Source organism: Lepisma saccharinum, chromosome 6 (genome assembly GCF_977018435.1).
Source record: "Lepisma saccharinum chromosome 6, izLepSacc3.1, whole genome shotgun sequence".
Classification (NCBI taxonomy): Eukaryota; Metazoa; Arthropoda; class Insecta; order Zygentoma; family Lepismatidae; genus Lepisma; species Lepisma saccharinum.
Genome location: NC_139234.1, coordinates 4,142,347 through 4,165,326, shown reverse-complemented (window position 1 = coordinate 4,165,326; position 22,980 = coordinate 4,142,347). Strand labels below are relative to the sequence as shown.

General features: G+C 39.1%; 1 protein-coding gene across 1 annotated transcript; it reads left to right on the top strand.

Annotated features, from left to right (window-relative positions):
- The first annotated feature begins 1,375 nt into the window (after positions 1 to 1,375).
- On the top strand, positions 1,376 to 22,606 carry LOC145988951 (uncharacterized). Its single transcript, XM_083124254.1, has 7 exons — positions 1,376 to 1,428; positions 1,831 to 1,994; positions 6,553 to 6,752; positions 7,457 to 7,636; positions 15,106 to 15,241; positions 17,926 to 18,038; positions 20,259 to 22,606. The coding sequence occupies exons 1-7, from the start codon at positions 1,376 to 1,378 to the stop codon at positions 20,418 to 20,420; spliced, it is 1,008 nt and encodes a 335-aa protein (XP_082980380.1). The 3' UTR covers positions 20,421 to 22,606.
- Positions 22,607 to 22,980: the final 374 nt, after the last annotated feature.

Below are 22,980 nucleotides of genomic sequence, written 5' to 3'. Positions count from 1 at the left end.
ACTGGACACACGTTAAATTTCTCTCTTCAATCTGCTTCCCAGTTGGGGATATTTCGCACACACATGGTGAATTTATTTGGAATTCTGTTGTATAAGCTTGATTCATATAAATGTTAATTTAAATATTTATTTAATTAACTATCATGCAAGATTGAAGATTTAGTTCATATTTATTTAAATGTTAGAGCATTATAGAGTTACTGACACATTCATTTTAAAATTCCTGGATATGTCATGGAACTTGATTTGACAAAATGGCTGGGGTGCGATTCAAAAGCTTTAAGAATTCCGGTAAATCACATGGTGCTCAAGGATTAGAAAGTTTTACTAAAACTGAGCTGATGCCACTTTGACCTGATTTCAATACAATGCTGGTACTCTTACAGACTCCCGCTGGTATTGATGGTGATACTTGAAACTATTAATTACTTAATTACAGAAACTTCTATCCCCACAATACTGGTGTCAAAAGTAATGAGAAGAAAAAGAAAGTGTGTTTTATGTAATTTCCAGGATACAGGTTTCACATCATTGCAGACCCTATAAGATTCCCAAGTGCCACAAAAATATGTGATTGAATCTGAAGCAATACAGTAATGGCATCAGACTTTATTTTCAGTTATGTTGAGCCGGCCTCCGTGGCAGAGTGGTTAGCACATTGCACTACGATGCCAGGGGTCCCGGGTTCGAATTCTGGCCTGGGCATGGATGTTTGTGAGTGTGCATTCATCACTCATCCCCATTTTTGCAAGTTCACCAAAAGTGGCACAAAAAGTGGAGTAAAATAAAGCAAATCAATCAATTAGTTACGTTGATTTCTTTTGTTTAGTACATGCAAAGTTGAACATTTATCAATGAGACTGAACTGACATACATACTGGTATTGATGCTTAACATAACAACATAATTATAAATATGGGTGCTTAAACATAACAATAAAAGTTTTTATGATGGAGGTGGTAAACGTGGTTTGAGTATTATCTACGTGAAATTTCGAGTTTCCGCATTGCACAATTGGATAGTTTTTTCTGATTAATTTCGAAGGCTCACTAAGGGTACAGCATCTACAATTATTCCATATATAATTGAAATATGCAGAATTAAATAAAATTATGCATTTTGCATAATTTATAGAATATTTGGTATCATCTCGGTTCTGTGTAACACTCATGTATTAGTATATAGGGTGTCTGAAAACTCCCTGACCTTAGCCCAAATAACAGTATTTGTTTGTTCAATATGTCCTCCGTGGATTGACTGTATTGGTTTCTTTTACTTGGCTCTTCTGTTACTTTTGGCAAATTGTGAATATGAGGATGATGGTTATGATGAAATTGACGTAAAGAACATAGTGGTCTATACTAGCCACTCTGGCATGAAGGTCGGCTTGTTCTCCACCAAGTTCTGCACAGGTCTGGAGGTGGGATCGTAGGTTGTTGAGCACATGAGGAACATAATCTGATGCTATGGTATGACACTTGTTCTTGAATCTTGTGCGGATGTGGGTCAGATTGTGAGTCTTCACACTCTACACCTTGGATTTCAGATACACCAGGGGATGGTTGTTTTGGGGATGTCGAGTGAATTCACTGACAATAGCTTCACGTCCAGACAGCAGTATCATTTTCACATGTTCCTCCTGCGACAGCATTATTTACTGCAACAAAAGAACAAACCACAGTCAGTTCTACAATTCGGCTAATGGTACAAGACTTTTTGGACAGCCTGTACTTAAAATATTATAGTGTACTGGAAAAGTCATGGAATTTGGTTTGAGTGGGATCAGCATGTGGTTATCGCTTAATTGTGTAGATTTTTTTTTTTTTTCAGAATGTACAGGGTGAAACCATTTGGTTGTGACTTATGCAGTCGTCGTTTCATCACAAAGCACTTCCTCGACAAACACAAGGACTATCACAAGAAGTCGAAACTTTTCGCCTGCAACACATGCAAGAAATGTTTCACTAGACGTGTTCTAGTAAGGCACCAGTTAGGTATGAATTTGCGTTTTCATTATTATGGCGAAGTAGTAAATGTGTGTGTCGTTAGTTACTGAAGACTAGTTCCATGAGGCCAGCATGGCATTCATAATTTGCAGTATGTCTCTTTGAAATTCCATATTTATTTTATTTGTAATAGAAATGGATTTTTAGGTTCTAAAATGTGTGCTTTCAGGTTCCAAAAATAGGTTCTAAAAATCCTAAAATAGGTCCTAAAATTCTTAAGTTAGGCTCGAAAAATCCTGAAGTAGGTTCAAAAAAACTTAAAACTTCAAGTTGTTCAACATTCCTGAAAAATACTGCCTAGGTATAGTCACCGGCAATGAAAATGGGACACCTATATCCTGATATATGCACTATCTTGCATAATGTTATGTGTTTTGCCTAACTCTACAGAGATGGCAGAACTCGCCACATTTGAAATTTGCTATTAAAATCCACAGTCAAACTCCGCACAACAAAAACATAGTCAGTGAATGCTAAAATGTTAGTTTGCAAGGCGTGAATGCTGCAAAGTACCAAAGTAACGCGAAAATGAGCAAGACCACACAGATGAGAAGTTTGCACTTTGGACTGTACAGGCAGTAGCGGCGATTGGGTTCCAAATCCGGGATGGCAAAGACAGTATATTTCCCTCTGTAGATAAGATTTAGCATAGTGCGGGAGCAAAAGGCAACTGCCTCCCTCACCGCCACTGCGTACATTTTGCTTTGTTTAGAGCTTTGAAAAATCACCATGAACTTGAAGGAAGGGAAATCGACAGAGAGTACGTTTGGAACATGTTCATTGATTTTTTTTGTGACCAAACAAAGCAAATGCCTATGTGTGACATAAAAATCCTGTAAAACCTTTACAAATATATAGGAACCTAAAAAAAATACTTGATTTAGGGCATATACCTAAAACAGGTTCTAACAAGCAAAAGGTTTTTTTAGGCACCATAAAACTTAATCAGTTGTTGCATTTTTTAATGAAACTCTGACATAACTCATTATTTCATACATACCTATAAAGGAAAGAATATGTTATAAACCTAATATCCGAGGTCTAGTAATAGCATAGCAGCTATGCACAAAGCAAGGATTCTGCACTTTGAGGAACAATTTGTTCTTCCTATCAAGTACATGCATGGAGAAATGTAGCTAGGCTTCTTTTGTAACCATAAATAAGTACTGACACTTCCAGAGTCACATCCGTGACGAGTCCAGTATGGGTGCAACTGCCCCAAACGTTTCCATAATTTTTAACACATTCTATGTACAGGGTGATTCATAATTCCCTCCAGGGTTTCAAACGTTTATAGTACAAGAACTATAACACATACAGCAAAAATGGGCATATCAGCTCATAAAGAATCTCTCCAAGTTTGCACTCGTAATAGACCCCACCATGTAATTGTAGAGCTAGTCGCTAGGTGGCTGCATAATGCAGTTGATGCAAACATGGCATGCATCTTAGAATTCGGAAAACGCGAGTCGATTTTGATGGTACAACTGAGATTACATACAAAATATTGAGCAGAGGCACCTACAGACAAGACAATTCGTGCACGGGACAAGTTCAGGGACTGGCTGCCTGTGCAATGCAAAACGAAGAGGCTGGATGGGACCATGTGGAGAGAACTTGATTTCAGGATTGATGTCTGCCCGTGCCACCAGGGGTGCACATATTTAGCACCTGTAAGTTGCATACCAAACTTGGAGAGATTCATTATGTACTGATATGCACGTTTTTGCTGTATGCGTTATAGTTCTTGTCCAGAGGCATGGCGTGCATGTAACTGGTGTTACCACAGCTAACAGCAAAATGTAAAAGAATTAAAAAGTTGTTTCAATAAATTAACAGCATTGTTAAATACGTTAACAAAATAGCATTGCCGTCATGTGTATATTGCTGAGGATATTTTTTCTGCAGCTGACAAGTGAAGAGGGAGGCATTATCTGCTAGCTAACCTCAAGAGGTAACATGAGGAGAGAGCGGGGAAAGACTTTGGGGCAAGTGTGCTATGGGGTTATTCATATGCCTGTTTAGGGGCAAAGTTGCTGGTCAGGCCTGCCGGTATAGGCCAGTGTTGTCACATTGGATTGGCAGGAAAGATCTCAATCCCTCCTAAAATGGGGATACTATTTCTCTGAAGCAACTAGAGCTAGACTGTAATGCCAAGGCTGGAATTAACTACAACTGAGAACGTTTACGTAATAGACGAAAATATTAGTACTTGATGCGATTTGTGATTTGGACAAACCTTGCTCCAAAAAACTAAGTTGGCAACTGTAGTACGTACAGATGGACTTCCCTTCCACCGCTGGCAGAAATGTCAAACTGACCCGAGAGATGTGTGGTTCTTCTTCCCCTTTCCACCTCTTTGCAAAGAAACAGAGATGAAGAATTGACAAGGCTAGACTACTATTCACTGCATTTTGCAGTAACTCTCTCATGAATGGTAGTTCTTTCTAGGAGTGATTGTGGCTCACTTAGTGGATTGCAAAACAAGAACAAAAATCTAGATGGGAGGCATATTTTGGGGAGGGGCTGTAGGGTGGAAATGATAACGTGTGATGGCCAGTAATGTTTTTGAAACTGTTCATGTGCTATAAATGTTTAAAACCTCAGAAGGGGATTATGAATCACCCGTATATTCATTTCACCCTGCACCATGGCCATGCGGTCATTAGGCTTTGGGATTGGTTATGAGCCACGTGCTGGTTCGAGTCTCCTGGGGTAAGCATAACAACTTTTCTCCTGAGATTTTGGCCAGTGTATGGGATCGGTGCTAACCCACCATCGTGAGGGAATTGGAGAGCTACGAATCAATAGCATAACCCAGTCACGGAAAATTTAAGTTTGGGGGTTCGTCATGCTGACCACACGTCACTCCATAACTGGTTTAATGATCACCCACTTCTGTTGTGGCATGTGGGAGTGAGACCTATTAAATACTATTAAATATATATTTTTACATTTCCATGGCTTAACTGGGATGACATTCTGGATGAAAGGGTCTTGTTTATGTGTTTTCCCACTATACATCACATATGTACTTATATCATTATAGTGTTATAGTGACCCAATAATGATGGAACATATCCACAGTAGCAGATTAGTGGTCTTGTGTTCAATACCCAGTGGAGGCACATAGTTATTTGGATCCTAGTTTAAACTGTAGATCCAATACTAGCTAGCCTATCTGTGCATAAAGTGGACTTTATACAAAACTGTAAAATATTTTTTTTCAAAGAAGCAGATTAGCAACCTCTCATGGTTTAATAGTTTTTTCTTGTATGTACGCATTGCTTGCATTATAGAATTATTTTCCTGTAGTTTACGGTTATTACAACCATAAGAAAACAGTTTTTCTTTGTGATGTTTCAGGAGAACACACGCTCCTTTCATCAGACATTTATTTTCATTTTGACTAAAGATACAGTTATAACAATGGTTAGTAATTTTTTAAACAAAAAGAATCAGTTATATAATGGATGTTGTCAATGTTACATTGTTGTAATATAGCAACTTAACTGTGAAAAGAAGCAGTCTGTTTTATTTTTATTTCAGAATTTTTTTTTTTTTTAATTATTAATCCCAAATATCATCAGGTAATTGAAATTCATCATTGTTTTCACAAAGTCTCTTGATGTTTTCTGTTACATTAAATTTTAAAGATGGTGGCTTACTCCATTTGTGAAAAACAAAACTCCATACTGGATCTATGTTACCATTTTCATTATTTAATTTATTCCAGTGTTCTTCTGCAATGAACGAAGCTTCCCAGACATTCAACTCTCTGTTTCCCGTTAATCTTTTTAAAACCCTTCTCTTTTTAATCAAATGCTTCTCTTCAATGATATGAGTTGACAAACCTGTTCTTGGGTTTAGATTTATAATGTCCAAATCGTGTTCGTGCCATCTTATTGCCATTTTCCTTGCTGTTTGTCCCACATAATCCTTTGAACATGAACAACTTATATTATATATTCCTGTGGTTTCCACATCTGGTAGAGAGTCTCTCATTTTGAATTCATTAAATGTACATTCCAAACTTCTTGGTGATTTAAAAACAATTTTGAAATTAAAACTTCTAAAAAATTTTGCAATTTTATGTGAGAATCCCTTGAGGAATGGAATGCACACAAATTTCTTTTCAACAGATTTTTCATCTCTGTCTGTATTTCTCATTTCCTTTAGTTTTCTTGCGACTTTTTTTTTTATTTGGTTTATTCTGTTAGTGTGAAAGCCATTTTCTTTTGCTATATTAAAAAGCCTTTCTTCTTCATTTTTGATATCCTCATTATTAGAACATAGTCTTTGTGCTCTCACAAAGAAAAACTGTTTTCTTATGCTTGTAATAACCGTAAAGTACAGGAAAATAACTCTCATGGTTTGTGGGTGATCTTTTATTTTTAACATTTGCCCACTAGGTTCCTTGAAAGTTATTTTTAGTTTCGCATGTTGTTTCTCGGGACAGTCACTTAATTTTGACTTGAAAGGGAGAAGGGCCATTGCTATTTAGTCTTTTGTTATTTTAGAATTTATTGTTGTGTGTTCTTTCCAGTGCATTCAATTACCCGTCCATACAAATGCGACACATGCGGAAAGGCATTTGTGAGGAAGGGCAGCCTGGCCGACCACCAGAGCATGCACAGAACCACAAAGCCTTACTCGTGTGACATATGCCAGAAGAACTTCGTTCGAAAGTACAACCTCATTGTTCACAGCACGATTCACCGTGGGAAGTCACTGCCTGCGTGTCAAGTAAGTGATACTCCCATGGTAACATTATAATATTTTTTTCTCTAGTGCTTCCTCCTCCAAATTGTATGTCCTCCTTGATGAGGACTCTGAGGTGGGGTCAAAATCTAGGAAGTATGTTTGTAATTTGTTGTGTTTTAACTGTCTGACTCCAAGGTATGTCAGACATGATTTTTCCGCCACATGGCGTAGTGTTATTATTATTTTTTAAAATTATATTTATAATTACCCTGAAAACCAGGTAATTTGGTCAAAATGAGTGAGAAATCTCAAGTGTATCAGAGTTGATTTTGGACAAAGTAACTATAAATCACTCACTTTTAAAAAGTAGGTGCCACGCTGGTCTAGTCAGTAGGTCATCTTGACCGCCATGCGGGAGACTGGTTCAATTCCCATGGTGGCTGATCTAAGGTTGAAATATTTCTGGCCTTGCCCTGCATACCTGCATAAGTGGCTCCGGGTTTCACCCGGCCTCAAATTAATGGGTACCTGGGGGAGGGGGAGTTAAAAGTTGCCAGAACATGGTGCTGATCACATCACCTCCAAAATGTCTTGAGATCGACAATATGTGTGGCCCTACCCCCCATCCCATTAAATGAGCCTTCATGGGGAACTTTACTTTTAAAAAGTATCTTTACAATCATTTGTTAATACTGCATAATATTGTTCATTAGTCATAACTACGGTTGAACTTTCGATCTTTGTAGGACTGTGGTAAAATTTGTGTGAACAAGGAGTCCCTCGAGGAGCATGTGAAGGCAGTTCACCCTTCCCAGATACCAGTGCATCGGTGCACACGGTGCGGCAAGAAGTTCAAGTCCGTGGAGAGCTTTCAGTCCCACCAGAAGGTGCATCTGAGGAGGTTCACTTGCGAAGACTGTGGAAAGGTAAGCATTTCTGCAGCCATTTCCGGAGCAAACTTCTGTTGCGGTAGTCATTGGGTCTTTTTACGTTACTGACAAAGATCAATACAAAATCCCAGGGAAAAACTTTGTGTTTCTGTATGTGCATATTTCTTGTGCAGTTGTCCAATCGGTAGAACATCTGACTGCCACATGGTCCCAGGGTAGGTGATTTTGGGGACGATGTTTTCTGTCAATATCCCCGCATAAACAACCTGGAGGGAGGACTTTTGAGGTAAGGGCAGCCAAAGGAGAATTTACCATGCTAAGGAAGTCATGTCCCATCCCTATGTTAACAGCACTACATGCAATGTTAATAATAAAGTTGACAAACCCTCAACTGCTTTCTCTTGTTAAAAATGTACTACATTATTGTCCACTCAGCTCACGTAGTAGTGCTGCAACTCACTTGTTGAAGATAGTTTGACCAACATTTTATCTGGTATTAAGTGGAATTTTCGATTACTGCATGTAATTTGTCTGTAATTCTTCTTAGTGGAAGTGTAAACTCTTCTAATTAATTTTACAAAACATTACAATTAGTGCATCAAAATTGTACTGTATAAATTATACAGTCCTTCTAAATTTGTTCAGTGAACAAATATGTGTAGATTTAAAATTCACATTATTTGGTGATTTTGTATGAATGAAATAGCTGATTTCATTTTTTTTTTATTAAGTCGAAGTTATGCTCAGCTAGGCTAATCTGGACTGGATGTACAGTTACAGTACTACTGTGAAAAAGCAGTTGGTTATGTGTCGTAAACATATTAAAAATTAGATAAAGCTACAGCTAGAGTTGGAATTGGTTTTAACCGGACTTTTTTCTGTGGCTTTTTTGTTTGGGGGTTTTCAGCTTTTTTTTTAGCTTTTTTTCACAAAAGCATCTCAAACCAATGAAAATGCAGGAGTTGGCAGTATTTTTCCTGTTCCGTTTTAGTTTATCTCCCTACTGTAAAATAGACACTCATTTCTAAATATAAAATACAACTTACAATATGAAATTTGTAGCTAGACATAAACAGCGTTTTCAAGAAAGCTGGCTTTTTTGAATGGGTGGTTCTTACCGAGTGTTATCTTCATATTTCGGTAGGCTTATTAAATATATCTATGTAGTATAAACATAATCACATAACTATAGTAGTTTTGTATGTGTTTTTAATATAACCTAATAGTATGACTAGTATATGATATAATTTTCAATGTTTGAATTTGTTTTACGAACACGTACATGAAGCAAAAAAGAAAATACTGCTCTACCTTTTGAAAGTAGTATCAAATCTCTTTACATTAAATTTTGCGTTCAGTAAAATATATTTGCATTCTGGCTTTCCAGTACATGATGATTAATTTGGTTAAATGGTCGGTAAACCTGGTCACGGAGCAACTAGTGATGTATTTTGGCTGCTTGTTGCAGTGGTTCTCAACCTTTGTGAGACCACAGCCCAGTAAATTTATTTCTTACAAGTCGATGCCCAGATCCCAACAGGTTCACTCATAAATACATTTCTGATCTTTAAAGTTTATATGGAAATTAATATGCACCCCTAAATAATATTTAATATATCAACTATGGCATAATCATAGTTCAATTATGTATAGACTTGCTGTCAAATATAACATTAGATTTAAATTAGTTGTCAACCCCTGGGTGCAATGGACCTTTTGTGGCCTGGCTGTTGAAAAACACTGGCTCTAAAACTGAAGCAGAAGCAAATGGCAAAGAAAGAAATTTATTTAAGAAATCTGGACTGGACCTACAGTTTGAAATGAGATCCGAAGCACTTGACTCCTCTGAGGATTGAACTTCAGACCCCTTCTTATTACAAGGCAACAGCATTACTTTATTCCACTCCAGAGACCCATTCATGATTATAAAAGGAACCTTCTATCAAAAGGCCAGCCTTTTTCAGCAACAGTACTTGCAATTTGTTCTCTGTGATTTACAGGCTAAATTAAATCTTGTTATGTATAGAGAACATTCAGACCAAAACATATTGAAGTGACATGTGACATGGGCCCCATCAGTCTGCAAGCAAGCATCCACCACGCATGCACAAACAAGACCGAGGTGACATGATGTGCGTCATTCAAGGAGCTTTCAGACTGAAGTCACAGATGACAAGTGACACAGTCTGCTTCACTATAAGCAAAACATTCACCGTGCATGGAAGAACAATAGACTGAAGCGGCACAATGCATGCAATTAAGAAAAGAGTGTAGTCCGAGCAACATGCAAGTGACATGTTTAGCTTGTTGTCGCACTTCGGTTCAAAAGGTTCATGGATTACTGAGGGTCTGTTTCCAAGTGACACATGTCACTTGTTGCTTTAGTCTGAAAGTTTCCTGAGAAAACGGTACAGGCTAAGTGACAAGTGACACTTGCAGCTTATGTTGCTTCGGTTACTTCTAAGAGTTGGTTTCCAAGAGCCATGTGTCACTTTCATCTCAAAGCTCCGTTAGTGCCTCACTGGCACAGTGGTAGCGTTGTCGCCTTATAATCAAGGGGTCCCAGGTTCAATACCCGGTGGAGGCACAAGTGGTTCGGATCCCACTTTAAACTGTAGGTCCAGTCCCGATTAGGCTTAGTGTGCATAAAGTGGACTTAAAACACCAAATCAATCAATCAAAGCTCTGTTAACCTTTACTCGGCCAATGAGTAATATGTGACCCATAGAAAATATAGGCGTAGTCGGTCGATGGGTCACTGGTGACCCATCGTGCTGATTAAAAAGTTCATGTGGTTTTAGCACCTTCATACTTGTATGTGATGTTGTAAATGCTCACAGATGTTCAGATAAAACTTTGAAATGTCATGTGGAAGAAAACCCACCCACCCAGGAACCCCCGACTCCAAAGTTACGTATGGAAGCTGGCGCGAATTTTAAATTTGTACACTTATTTGACAAAAAATGTTATAACTCGTAGACTTTTTGGCCAATCTACTTCGGGTAACTTTTATGTTGCAGCTAAAACATCAGGGCATGCAACCGTGCAGGAATCAAAATGCCAAAGGCAATAAGAGGGGTTGGGTGGGCCGCAGCCCCCAACTTTCAATGAAAAAATCATAAAAATGGGGAGTTTGCCCCCTCTTGCCCCGCTATTTTTGGAAGAGGACGCAAACGTTAGCCTTATTTTCAAAGAATGGTCCTTTCTCAACCTATTGAAAGTCATTTCATGTTCCTGGGTGCATTACATTATAGAATATGTGAAAAAACTCCCCATTTTTATGATTTTTTTCATTGAAAGTTGGGGGACGGGGACCACCCAATCCCTCTTATTGGCTTTCTCATTTTGATTTCTGCACAGTTGCATGCCCTGTTGTTCTAGCTTAGGGCTACCATACTCTGGTTTTCCCGGACATGTCCTCTTTTCGGACCCTGAAATTTGCGTCCGGGCAGGTTTTTACTTTCTGTTAAAATGTCCGGGTTTTTACTTTTATCCAGTCAGAGATCACGAAGTTACAACTTTTCGAATCATTAAACGTCTGATGTTGGCAGTACTGGACGATGCGCTAAGCGTTAGTCGTTTGTTGTTACATTTTCAAGTTCCGGTCGATGTGATTTCCACGTCATTCGTTTGTTTGTGTTTCGAAATGGAAGTTAGAGTTTGCGAACACAGTGTAAGCTACTAATATGCCTAAAAGAAAGTGCAAGTTTACTAATGAGTTACAAGAAAAGTGTGATTTATGTAATGTTTTCGTGTTTGTGAATAAATTGATGGTGTGTGTGACTTTCGAAGAAAATGTCCTCTTTTTAGCATTTCAAAATATGGTAGCCCTATTCTAGCTGCAAAACAAAAGTTACCCGAAGTAGATTGATCAAATAGTCTAAGAGTTATAACATTTTTTTGTCAAATAAGTGTACAAATTTAAAATTCGCGCCAAAAGGCCTTGGCGAAACTGCAAAAATGTTATAACTCGTAGACTATTTGACCAATCTACTTCGGGTAACTTTTGTTTTGCAGCTAGAACAACAGGGCATGCAATCGTGCAGGAACCAAATTCCAAAGCCATTAAAAGGGGTTGGGTGGGCACCCAACTTTCATTGAAAAAAAAAAAAATGGGGAGTTTGCCCCTCTTTCCCTCCTATTTTGGGAAGGAGAGGTAAACCTTAGCCTTATTTTCAAAGAATGGTCCTTTCTCAACCAAATGGAAGTAATTTCATGTTCCTGGGTGCATTACATTATCGAATATGTGAAAAAACTCCACATTTTTATGATTTTTTCATTGAAATTTGGGGGCCGCGGCCCACTTAACCCCTCTTATTGGCTTTGGCGTTTTTGATTCCTGCACGGTTGCATGCCCTGATGTTCTAGCTGCAAAACAAAAGTTACCCGAAGTAGATTGCTCAAATAGTCTGAGATATAACGTTTTTCTGAAATAAGTGTAAAATTTAAAAATCGCGCGCAAAGGCGGCAGCCAGAGAGAGGTTACTTTCGAAAACCCGCTCGGCGAACTAAAGGTTAAACAAGATATATACGTACATTGACATAATACGTATACTTCTGCATATGTGTTGTGAACAGTAAGGATTTTTAATTATTCCAAAACATCTAATATTTTGATATTAACATTTGTTTCATATTTTATGACATCAAGATTTAAATTGAGAGACAAACTTGTAAAAGGTTGTTTTAAGTCTATTTCATGGTCAGATGTGCTCATCAGGACTACACGTTTAGTTTTAACCCTAGCTCACAGGCCCACACTTTTTTTTATCACTAAAATTCAGAAACCATTTGAAGACCCAGGGGGGAAAACGATGAATGTCGATTTTTCGCCCATTTTGAGATCGCACGCCATCTGATAGTTCAGAAGCTGTACTATAAGAATGAGAACGGCCTTGGTTGGGAAACGGTGAGAAGTGCCTGAAAAACGCATTATTATTTTTGGATATATATTCAGTATATATGAATAGAAATACTTGTTTTTCATTTCCTGGCAAATCGTCTCGAATGAACATTCATCGTTTTTCCCCCTGGCCCTTCATTTTATTATTGAATCACTGCTTCCTTTGCTCATTATATATGTGCAGTTATTTAATAATTATAATAATTACAAAAGTAATTACTATCAGTAATAAAAAGTAATAACCAATTATTGCACGAGTGTCTCGCATATATATATTATCATTCACTAAAACTCACAAATCCATAATAAATTTTTATTAATGCCTGCAAGCTGCCCATCCCCTCGGTAAGCTGGGGTAAAAATTGTATCTGAACTGCTATGCAATAAGCGTCCACTGGGATTGGCCAATATCTGTCTCTTGGCTGCTACGTCATGTAAATTTTTTAACCAGTTGTAAAATATGTCGCTACAAACCTGTAAATTCAAAACAGTAACTTCAAGTGAAATAGGTTAGCTGTAATAGGTAAAAAGCCAAAATTTTCCAAAAAGCCGGCTTTTTATCTGAAAGAAACCATCCATTCGAAAAAGTCATTTTTTTGCAACTCTAGCCACAACGTGTACCTTGTTTTGTGCTCTGAATCTTTGGACCAACCTTGGTCCTTGTTCAAGAGTGGATGAAAAGAATGAGTTGTGGAAGAGAAGGTACAACCTTGGTGACAATGAAGTTCGACCAGAAAGGAATACGTGATTAAATGCACAGAGGCTTAGGCGGTGGAATGGGTGACCCGCAGAAGTGACGCATGTGTGTAAGAGGAGGCGTGTAAGCAGGCAAGAATCGTGATTCCAGCATGTTGCACCCAAGGTCACGTAAAGAACGAAAACGTGGAACTATACGCGTGACATTGAACTTCGATCAGGCACCAGACCCATCCGGAAAATTCCAGATAGTGGCGCATTCGACGGAAGCATGACGTCACGGACACGATAAGGGAGTCCGCCGTATATAAGCACGTGCTGTGCACCGAGGAACCACAGTGCATCGTCACCATGGCCAGGGGCAAACCTATTGACAACACCGTGAGGAGAAGAGTGGTGGAGTTGCAACGGGATGGACTCAGTGAACGGGAAATAGGGTGCCAACTGAACTTACCCAAGTCAACCGTCCACTGCATCATCAAACACCACCAAAATACGGGTACTACAGAGCCAGGTAAGGCCCCCGGTCGAAAACGCCTGCTGAGCGTGCGTGACCTACGGATATTTAGGTGCTATATCCGGACCAACAATCATGTTTCTGTGGCCGAATTACGACTGTGGACTCGAGAACGCTTTCACATTGATTTCACATTGAAGTGTCAACCAGAACCATTCGCCGTTACCTACAGCGATGCGGTTACCGAGTGTACAAGGCGAAACGTAAACCCTTCCTTTCCATGTTGAACAAAGGCAATCGACTACGGTGGGCACGAATGTACCGGGGATGGACATTTCTGCAGTGGAACAGGGTTTTGTGGATGGACGAATCCATTTTCAATGTTGTGTACGGGAAAATACGGAAAACAGTCATTTGTCAGAAGGAGCAACAGAATAAAGCAAAATGTTATGCACGTCGGGTACAGAAACCTGCGTCAGTGATGGTATGGGGATGCATGACAGCATCTGGGGTTGGCCCACTACATGTCCGTGAGGGCATTGTGAATGCACATGCCTATACACACATACTGGAGCGGCATCTTCCCACAGTGCGAAGGCACCTGTTCCACAGGCGGCGTCTCATCTTTCAACACGACAATGCCAGGCCTCATACAGCGCAGCTGACAAGAGAATGGTTGACTCGCCATCACGTGCGAACTCTGCCATGGCCACCATCGAGTCCTGACCTATCGCCCATTGAGAATGTATGGCGTGTTCTTAAGCGACGTGTGCAACAGAGGGGACCCACGACAGTGGCTGCTCTTATCGCCTGCCTGCAGGAGGAATGGCACCGCATCAATGTGGAATACCTTGAACGACTCGTCTGCAGCATGCCCTGACGCATTGCCACAGTTATTCGCCGACGGGGCGGCGTCACACCATGGTAAACAGGATCCCCTCTAACAGTGGTTGAACTTCAATGTCACGTGTAGATGGACGAAAATGTTTTATTTTGTGTGGACACCATACATTGCTGCATTGCAGCGGAAATTTATGTTTTCCTTTGTTCCATGTAGCCTGCTGAATAAAATATGTTCAGCATATGCATGTGTTCTCCTTCTTTCACAACGCACTCCTATATTTGTGACTGGTCGAACTTCATTGTCACTAAGGTTGTATAAAACATGGTCAAAATACTTAAACAGGATTAGAAGGTATAAAAATATGATGTCCTGATGATGTCTCTGAAGTGATCAGTCATTCCTTCCAGCTACCTTGGAATGATGTTGATTCCTTTTAACCCTTCTTTTTGAGGACTCATTTTTTTCTCCCATCCCTGAAGAATTACCTAGGTGTGTCCGAAAATTCCAGAGATAAAACAAGGTATGTGTGGTGAATTTATCAATGTTGGTAATCAAAAATAATTATGACATTTATTTATCTGATTTGTTTCTATTTTCCTTTCCAGAGTTTCCAAAGAAACCGAGCTCTCAGGCTACACAGGATCACCCACCACCAGAGGGAGTTGTTGGAGAGCTGCCAAGTGTGCGAGAAGAAATTCTCTAGCAAAGAACAGCTCATGCTGCACTACAGAAAACATTCTGGTGAGCCATCAGATTTCAGTTGTACATTTTATTGTCTATTTTTTAGTTAGTATTTTATGCAATGTGCTGAAAAGGATCTCTTTCTAAACTGTGGTGCAACATCCCTTCGAGAGCCAAGACATGTCAATGGTGATGCGTGGTGAGTGCTTGGAGTCCCATCGCATCCGCTTTCTGACTTGCGAGACCATTGTCTGCTACTTCTTCTCTTCAAAAACGTTTGCAGTTCTTCTCACAGTGATGGGTCAACACTGAAATTTTGGAACTCTTTCCAAAGATTGAACCAGTTCCAAAGATTGAACCAAGTCCTGCTCACACCAAAGGCAAGAGTGCTAACCAGTTTGAAAGGGAGCTCAAAAAAGGCTCAGTAGTTCGAGTAGACTTTTTCTGTTATTCATATCTACCAGGAATACAAATTATGGATACCAGTAATTGTAACCATGCTGGATCTTTGGATGAGTATTAATTTTTGAAAATTCTTCTTCTTTCATTAACCACTATAACATTCCTAATTCTGAAAAATGACAAGAACTTAGAATTCGACGTAGAGTGTTTGAGTGAATATTTGTGCGATTTGCTTTTGCTATTATCTATAGCTGTCTGTAATAGTTTTGTGGCACCGAAAGCCTATTTTCTATTAGAGATAGCCGCGGTGGCTCAGTCGGTAACGTGTCTGAGTACCATTCTAAAGGTCCCGGGTTCGATCCCCGGCCGGTTCAAATCCGGGAACTTTTCTAACGGTGGAAGCGGCCCCGGCGCCCACCCAGCGTCGAATAACATGGGTACCTGGGGGAAACCCTGGGGGGTAAAGGTGGTCAGGGGCATGGTGCTGATCACATCACCCCCACTCACGACCGGATCAAGAAAGTGTGGGGCGTTACCCCCGCATCCCCTATACGCCTTCATGGCATGGTGCTAAGCACAGGGGAACACTTTTCTTTTTTAGAAATTACAACGTGTGTTAAAAAAAAGACCGGATTGTTGGAATAGCAACTTTACCTGAACATGTACATCTTATTCATGTTTGTCCCCTTCAAAGTACTGTCCTTGGCTGGCCACACACTGCTCCCAACGTTTCTTCCAGCTTTGAAACGCCTCCTGGAACGTTTCTTCCAGAATGCTCTTTAGGTCCCTCGTACATTTTTGTTTGATGTCATCAATTGTGTCAAACCGACGACCTTTCAATGTCGATTTCACTTTTGGAAAGAGGAAAAAGTTTGCCGGAGCCAAATAGAGGCTGAGGAATCACCGTTGTCCTGTTTTTGGCCAAAAATTCAGTCACAAGTAGAGTGGTGTGAACCCGCGCGTTGTCTTGGTGTAGCATCCAGTTTTGGTTCCGCCAAAGCTCAGGCCTTTTCCGCATTACTGCGCGTCTTAACCTCTTCATAACTTCCACATAAAATTCCTTGTTGGCTGTTTGTCATTCGTAATGAATTATTCCTTGCCAATCGAAAAAAGGTTGATGTGAACATCATCTGTTGACGTGGACGGTCGCCCACTTCGAGGATCTTCGTCCGTCGAAGTTCTCCCAGTTTTGAATCAAGTGTACCAGTCACAACACTGTGATCGGCTCATTGCTTCATCACCGAAGGCTTCCCGAAGCATTGTGAACGTCTCTGTGGCACTTTTACCGAGCTTGAAACAAAATTTAACGCACACACGTTGCTCCTGCAAATCTTTCATTTTTCACACAGCCACAAAATGTCTCACTGACCGCTGCAGACTCTGACACGTGTTGCTCGCGTGCACGAACGGCTTGCACTGAGCTCCGGGCCTTGTTGCAATGTACTTCACAAAGATGGCGCAACTGCGTAGTGCACTCAATCCAGTCTCTTTCTGAACACACCTTGTACAATGACTCACACGATTTCAGTACCATCTTACCAACGAGAGTACCAAGAAAGTGAATACAATATGTTACATTTGGATGACAGTAATGTCCACAAGTTGAACTGTGTTCAACAACAACAAAAAATGTGCAAAAATTTAAGTTATGGGTAAGCCAGAGGTTGGTTAGATAGCTCAACAATAGGAGCATTGACACACCATTTACACATTAAATTGATAAGTTGGTATCATTAGTGATGAATATCTCCATGTCTTATTCCTGTAAATTGGCCTTTAATTTGCTTCTGTAATTCTGTAATTTTACTTGATACACAGCACAATTTATGTAATATTTACTGTAAGTAATAAATGTCTAAGCACTGAGTATCCTAGTGCATCAGGTGGTGGTCAATTCACACTGTTAGTATCAAGGGCCCCAGGTTCAAATCCTGCTTGGGCTTGGTTGTTTCTGAATGTCCATTTATCAATTTCATCATTTCATCACTCATCCCCATCTTTGCAAATTAGCCAAGAGGCACAAAACGCAAAGTAAAATAAGCTAAATCAATCAACCAGATTTCATGCGAGAATTTTTTCATGCGTGAATATACTCTGGGATTCACCCAGCCTCTATTAAATGGTTACCAGGTGGGGAGGGGAGTTAAGGCAGCTGGTTAACAACAATACCTCCACAAATGAACAAGGGGTAGCTTTACCATTTTATATGTAAATTATATGATGGCACTCCGTTTTATGTCATCTTTAATTCTGTTGTGTGTTTTGATCATTAGATTCTTTGATATTATGCAAGAAGATAATAATTTATGAACAGATAAGTAAATATAGTTAATTTTTTATAGGGGAAAAACCATTTTCTTGCACTGTCTGTGGAATGTCATTTGCGGAAAATCGCATTCTAGCCATGCATAAGAAAACACATCTGAAGGATAGTGAGAGGCCATATCACTGTGAGGTAAGTACCTTTTTCCAATACAAAAAAATATTCTTTTTTTTAGCTATAATAAATGTTTGATAAGAAAGTAGATCTGCTTATATTTTGTTTCTTTGTTCGATCCAATTTCACTTTGCAGTGAAGAGAGTTCGATTCAGATCAGTGTAGAAACTGTAGGTCCAGTCCCAATTACCTTACCTTTGCATAAAGTGGACTTGGAAGTGACTTAATGCACATTCATTGTCTTGAGATAGATTAATTTTTGTGGTTCACGATGATCCTGCAACCATTTGGTGCAAGAGGCCAAAAGGTTAGGCTCTTCGGAGGGCAAGGGTCAGCAATGTAGTGAACCTATTTTCTTGCTTTCGAGACTGGAACCTGCTGCTTCTTGTTTGCAGATAGTTCCAAAATTGTCCTCAAGATCCTTTGTCGTTGGTGCTCCCACCGGAATTCAAACCGATGTCCACTTGCACCATAACGTATATTAGGTTACATTTACACTGCAGCTTGCTACGTGTTAGGCAATTTTCACGTTGAGTTGGGAAGCAACACTACTACAAACCGCACACACCAGAATATGCATATTCCTCTCCAGTCTGGAAGATAGCATTCAGTGTGCATGCATGACCAACATGCAACATGATGCACTCTTTATGAAAACAACACTGTCGAAATTGCATCTAATTTGCATGTAAAAAGGTTGCATTTATTTCTGAAGGTTCGTTTCCAAGTATTGGACTCCCTGATGGCATAGTGGTACTGTCGTCGCCTTGTAATTGAGGAGTTCCAGGTTTGATACCCAGTGGAGGCACATCCGGATCCCACTTTAAACTGTAGGCCCAGTCCCGATTAGCCTATCTGTGCATAAAATGTACTTATAACAATAATTCCAATTTGTTTCTAAATGACAAATGCATTTCTTCAACCAACTCCTGCAGATTTTCTAATTTTTGAGGTCGTAATGTTCATTTTGGTGGTGGCAGAGAAGAAACATGAATGAAAGAAGAATTTTCAGAAGAGAGACTGCAACATTGTGCATGTCTAATCCTGCAGTGGAGTTTTACCTTACAAATGGGAATTGCTCTTAGTGCAGAGATATTCAAATGTGAAAAGGGTAAAGGTAAATATGTTGGACAGTTTGAAGGTATAGGAAGCTTCCATTTTAGGTCAATGTTTTTTTAATGTAAGAACTGTTCAGTCTCTTTTTCCTTTCAAAATTGAAGAAACCACTTTGTTATTGAATCACTGCTTCCTTTGTTGATTATATATATGCAGTTATTTATTCATTATAATAATTACAAAAATTATAGTCATTATTAAAGATAATAACCGATTATTGCATGAGTGTCACATACACATATTTTACCATTCACCAGAACTCTCAAAAACCATAGAGATGAAATTTTGTATTAATTATAATAATATAATCATTACCAACCAATTGTACACTGTCACTGGCATTAGTGTCTCGAACTACACACATTGAAAGATGGTGCCTCATAGGGCCACAGACTGCATTTATGTTTTTATGAACAAAAGTAATACAGAATTATTGGGAACATCCTAGTGAACAATGTAATTTATTTTCAATTTTTTATAAAAATGTTCACGGTTGAAAAATAGATAAAATCAAAGTGGTGGGCCTGACAACCCCCCCCCCCCCTTTCCCGGGTAAGCTAGGGTTAACACATTATTTCTTCATAACTTCACATGATATTTCAATTCTGTCTCTTTTGTTAATTTGTATACATATGAGGGTATGACATACTCAAATAGCAAAACAATATATCCTTTGTTACTATTATTAACAAACTGAGTTTGAAAATGTCGATATTATCTCTCAACGTATTATAGGATGGAGTTTATAAATGGCCTCTTTACTCTTCAAACACCACTTTATTGCTCAAATATTTTATGCATAATAATGAAAACAAAATACAGCAACATATCCACATAAAATCAGTTCAGAAAGTTATTTGCTGATTTGTCTCATCACTAATATTGGTTTCTGATTCTATAGTCGTATAGCTGTCGCATTGTAATCAAGGGGTATCAGGTTCGATCGCCAGTGGGGGCACATAGCACAGCGTTTCGGATCCCACTTTAAGGTGTAGCTCAAATCCCAATTAGTCTATCTGAGTGTAAGATGGATTTAAAACTAATGTAACTTATTATACTCGTAATGAAATAATGTAACTTTTTCGATAAAGCATATATTTCCAATTGTGCTTCGTGTTCCAGATCTGCCGCAAGGGATTCGTCCGGAAGGATCACTTGGAGCGTCACATTCACACACACACGGGTCACAAGCCTTTCAGCTGCGACCTGTGTGACAAAAAGTACAAGGAGAAGGCTGACTTCCAGAAGCATATGAAGAAACACTATCAGGAGAAGCCAGGTTGAGGAGTTGGATGGATGTTTGTTCTGATAAGCAAAAGACTGCATTGCAAGAGTCACATAATTCCGGAAATGTTATTACATTTCATGGCACTCTGACTGGGGAGGTAGCTGATTGATGTGTTTGGTGGGTGAATTTTGTATACGAGGTTGTATCAAGAAGAGAGAGAGAGAGAAATACTACCATGGGGAGGTGATTGAGCACCAAAAGCAACATAAAAACAAGCACACTGATCCAATCAAGGCAATGACAATAACAAAATTTGCCGACCTCTGTGGCAGAGTGGTTAGTACAGTACGCTACAATACCTGGACATTTGTAGTTCTTAGAGAGGGTTCCTTCATCAATTTCATCATATCATCACCCATCCTCATCTTTGCAATTAGCCAAAAGTGGCAGAAAAGTGAAGTAAAATAATCTAAATTAATCAATCAATAGTGTAATTCTTCTGGCTAGACAGAACTGAGCTTGCAACTATTGTTTTGCTCTTCTTGATTGAAACAGAGAAGAACTAATGTACCTTGCAAGCTCATCAGAAAATGGCATGTTGTTTGTTGTATAAGTACCCCAGATTTCTGGAAAGTACTATGGTGACTGTCGTAGTCACCACTTGCATTCCACGAAGTGTGTACTTAGCTACATGCTGCGTTTGTGCCATTCATCATCATCATCTCCGCCGAAGCTGATCATCACTCTTCCCTCATGCCACTGAGCACAGGAAGCCAGAGGATGGCCACTTGTGCTTAGTGGGTAAGTGTGCTCGGCTAATTTCTCATCATTTCCCCTCTGTCGAGCCAAGGAAGATGACTCACGATTCTAAACCCAAGTTTACCTACTCTTACAGCGACATACCACATGGCAGACCCAGTACCTCGCTCAATACATAGTCACCTAAAAGCATATACAGTGCCTTTCATGGTCAAATCGTCTGCGGAGCGGTGGCAAGTGCACCTGGCAGCGAGAGTTCGTCTGCCGGCAAACTTGATGCATGCAACATGCCACCACATTCGCAACTCCTGATAAGGAGTCACGAATTTGGCAACACACTGCTCCTTGCTCTGGCTGGTCAGTTGGAAGCAAGAGTTCTCACCCAGGGATCGGGTTTAAGACGATCCACCCTTCCCCTGGACCACCGACATGTGACAGTAAATAAAACTAAATCATTAAATTTAAAAACATCCAAAACTTTAATACCGAATCGCGTGTGTTACATACTTTTTTAGCACAGTTCAAACAAACGATATGTTGGGTCCTGCTTGCTCAAAAGCAGTGATTAGTAAAATTTGTCATGACAGAAACCGCGCACCGCCTCTACCGTTAACAGCAAGACCTCAACCTCTACCTCAAGCGGAAGGGACAGTGTAACAGATTGTTCTTTCGTACAATGCTACAAACTCATTCCATAAAAACAACTCAAGAAAAGCTGATAATTTATATGTCAGATTAATGCTGAATAGCGATAGTAGGCTTATTTGTGGTTGGCAACACTTGAGAATGCCAACGTGGAACTTTTGACGTCACCATATACACGATGCGTCATTCCTCACTCCTAACATAAACAGCCAATAGGAAAATGTTATTTTATTGAAAACGAGGGAGAAATACTTTGCTATTATATTACAATATTAAACTAAGAAAACAAATAACGAAACTGATTTTATAAAGTAATTCATATTTGCCCTTGCACATAAAAATGAATAAATAAAGATTTAGCTTACAAATTTATAACGAAGACTAAATTACTTCAATCTTGTCTATTGTTGAACAGATCGATATTAAGAAAAAATGTATTTAACTTGTGCTTACACAACAAAATTTGCATGAAAGATAGAAATAATCCTAGCCATTTTCGATTTGAAAAACATTGAAAACGTTGCATATATAATTTTGGATAATTATTAGCCTATAAATTCTGAATAAATGTTGCAAAAATATGCGAATAATATAATAACATAAGATAAAAAATAAATATATACATGAATTATGAAAACAATTAAGTGTAAATAATTTAATCCAAGTTCTTAACTTGAAAGTATACGAATAAGATAAATTCAAATATATGACTGAAATGTGCCTAACATGCCAGTCGTTACATGCAACATCCGCGTAACTGGAAATGCTAGCTATGTAATGAAATAAGATAGTACAATTAGAATAAACATGTGCGATGTTACAAGAGGCGTTGGAAATGTTCTCCTGCATCCACACATTTACGGTATCTTTTTAGCAATTTTTCTCTTCCAAAATTGCTTCCAATTTCTCTCCTGATATTTTCTTTCAATTCTTCTAATGTATGGCTTCAGGTTTAAAAGCTTGGTAGCTTGCCACGCAGACTACTTAAAAATGCCTGTTTCTTGTGCAAGGCGCCGGGGGGATTTTTTAGGATTATGTTCCAATCGTGCTCTAATGTCGTCTACTTTCTCCTCAGTAAGCACACGTCTTTTCACACTTCGCTTCTTATAAAGAACAGTGTTTCCCTAAATTTGTTCACAAGTTTTCGAACACTGTTTCTGTGTGGAACAGGAACATCTGGGAATTCTGCTGTGAAACACCTTGTAATATCCT

Coding starts and splice junctions, on each gene's coding strand:
- LOC145988951 (XM_083124254.1), top strand. CDS start 1,376: ATGAAGGTCGGCTTGTTCTCCACCAAGTTCTGCACAGGTCTGGAGGTG. Junction 1,429..1,830: donor ACAGGTCTGGAGGTGGGATC/GTAGGTTGTTGA, acceptor TTTTTTTTTCAG/AATGTACAGGGTGAAACCAT. Junction 7,637..15,105: donor CTTGCGAAGACTGTGGAAAG/GTAAGCATTTCT, acceptor TTTCCTTTCCAG/AGTTTCCAAAGAAACCGAGC.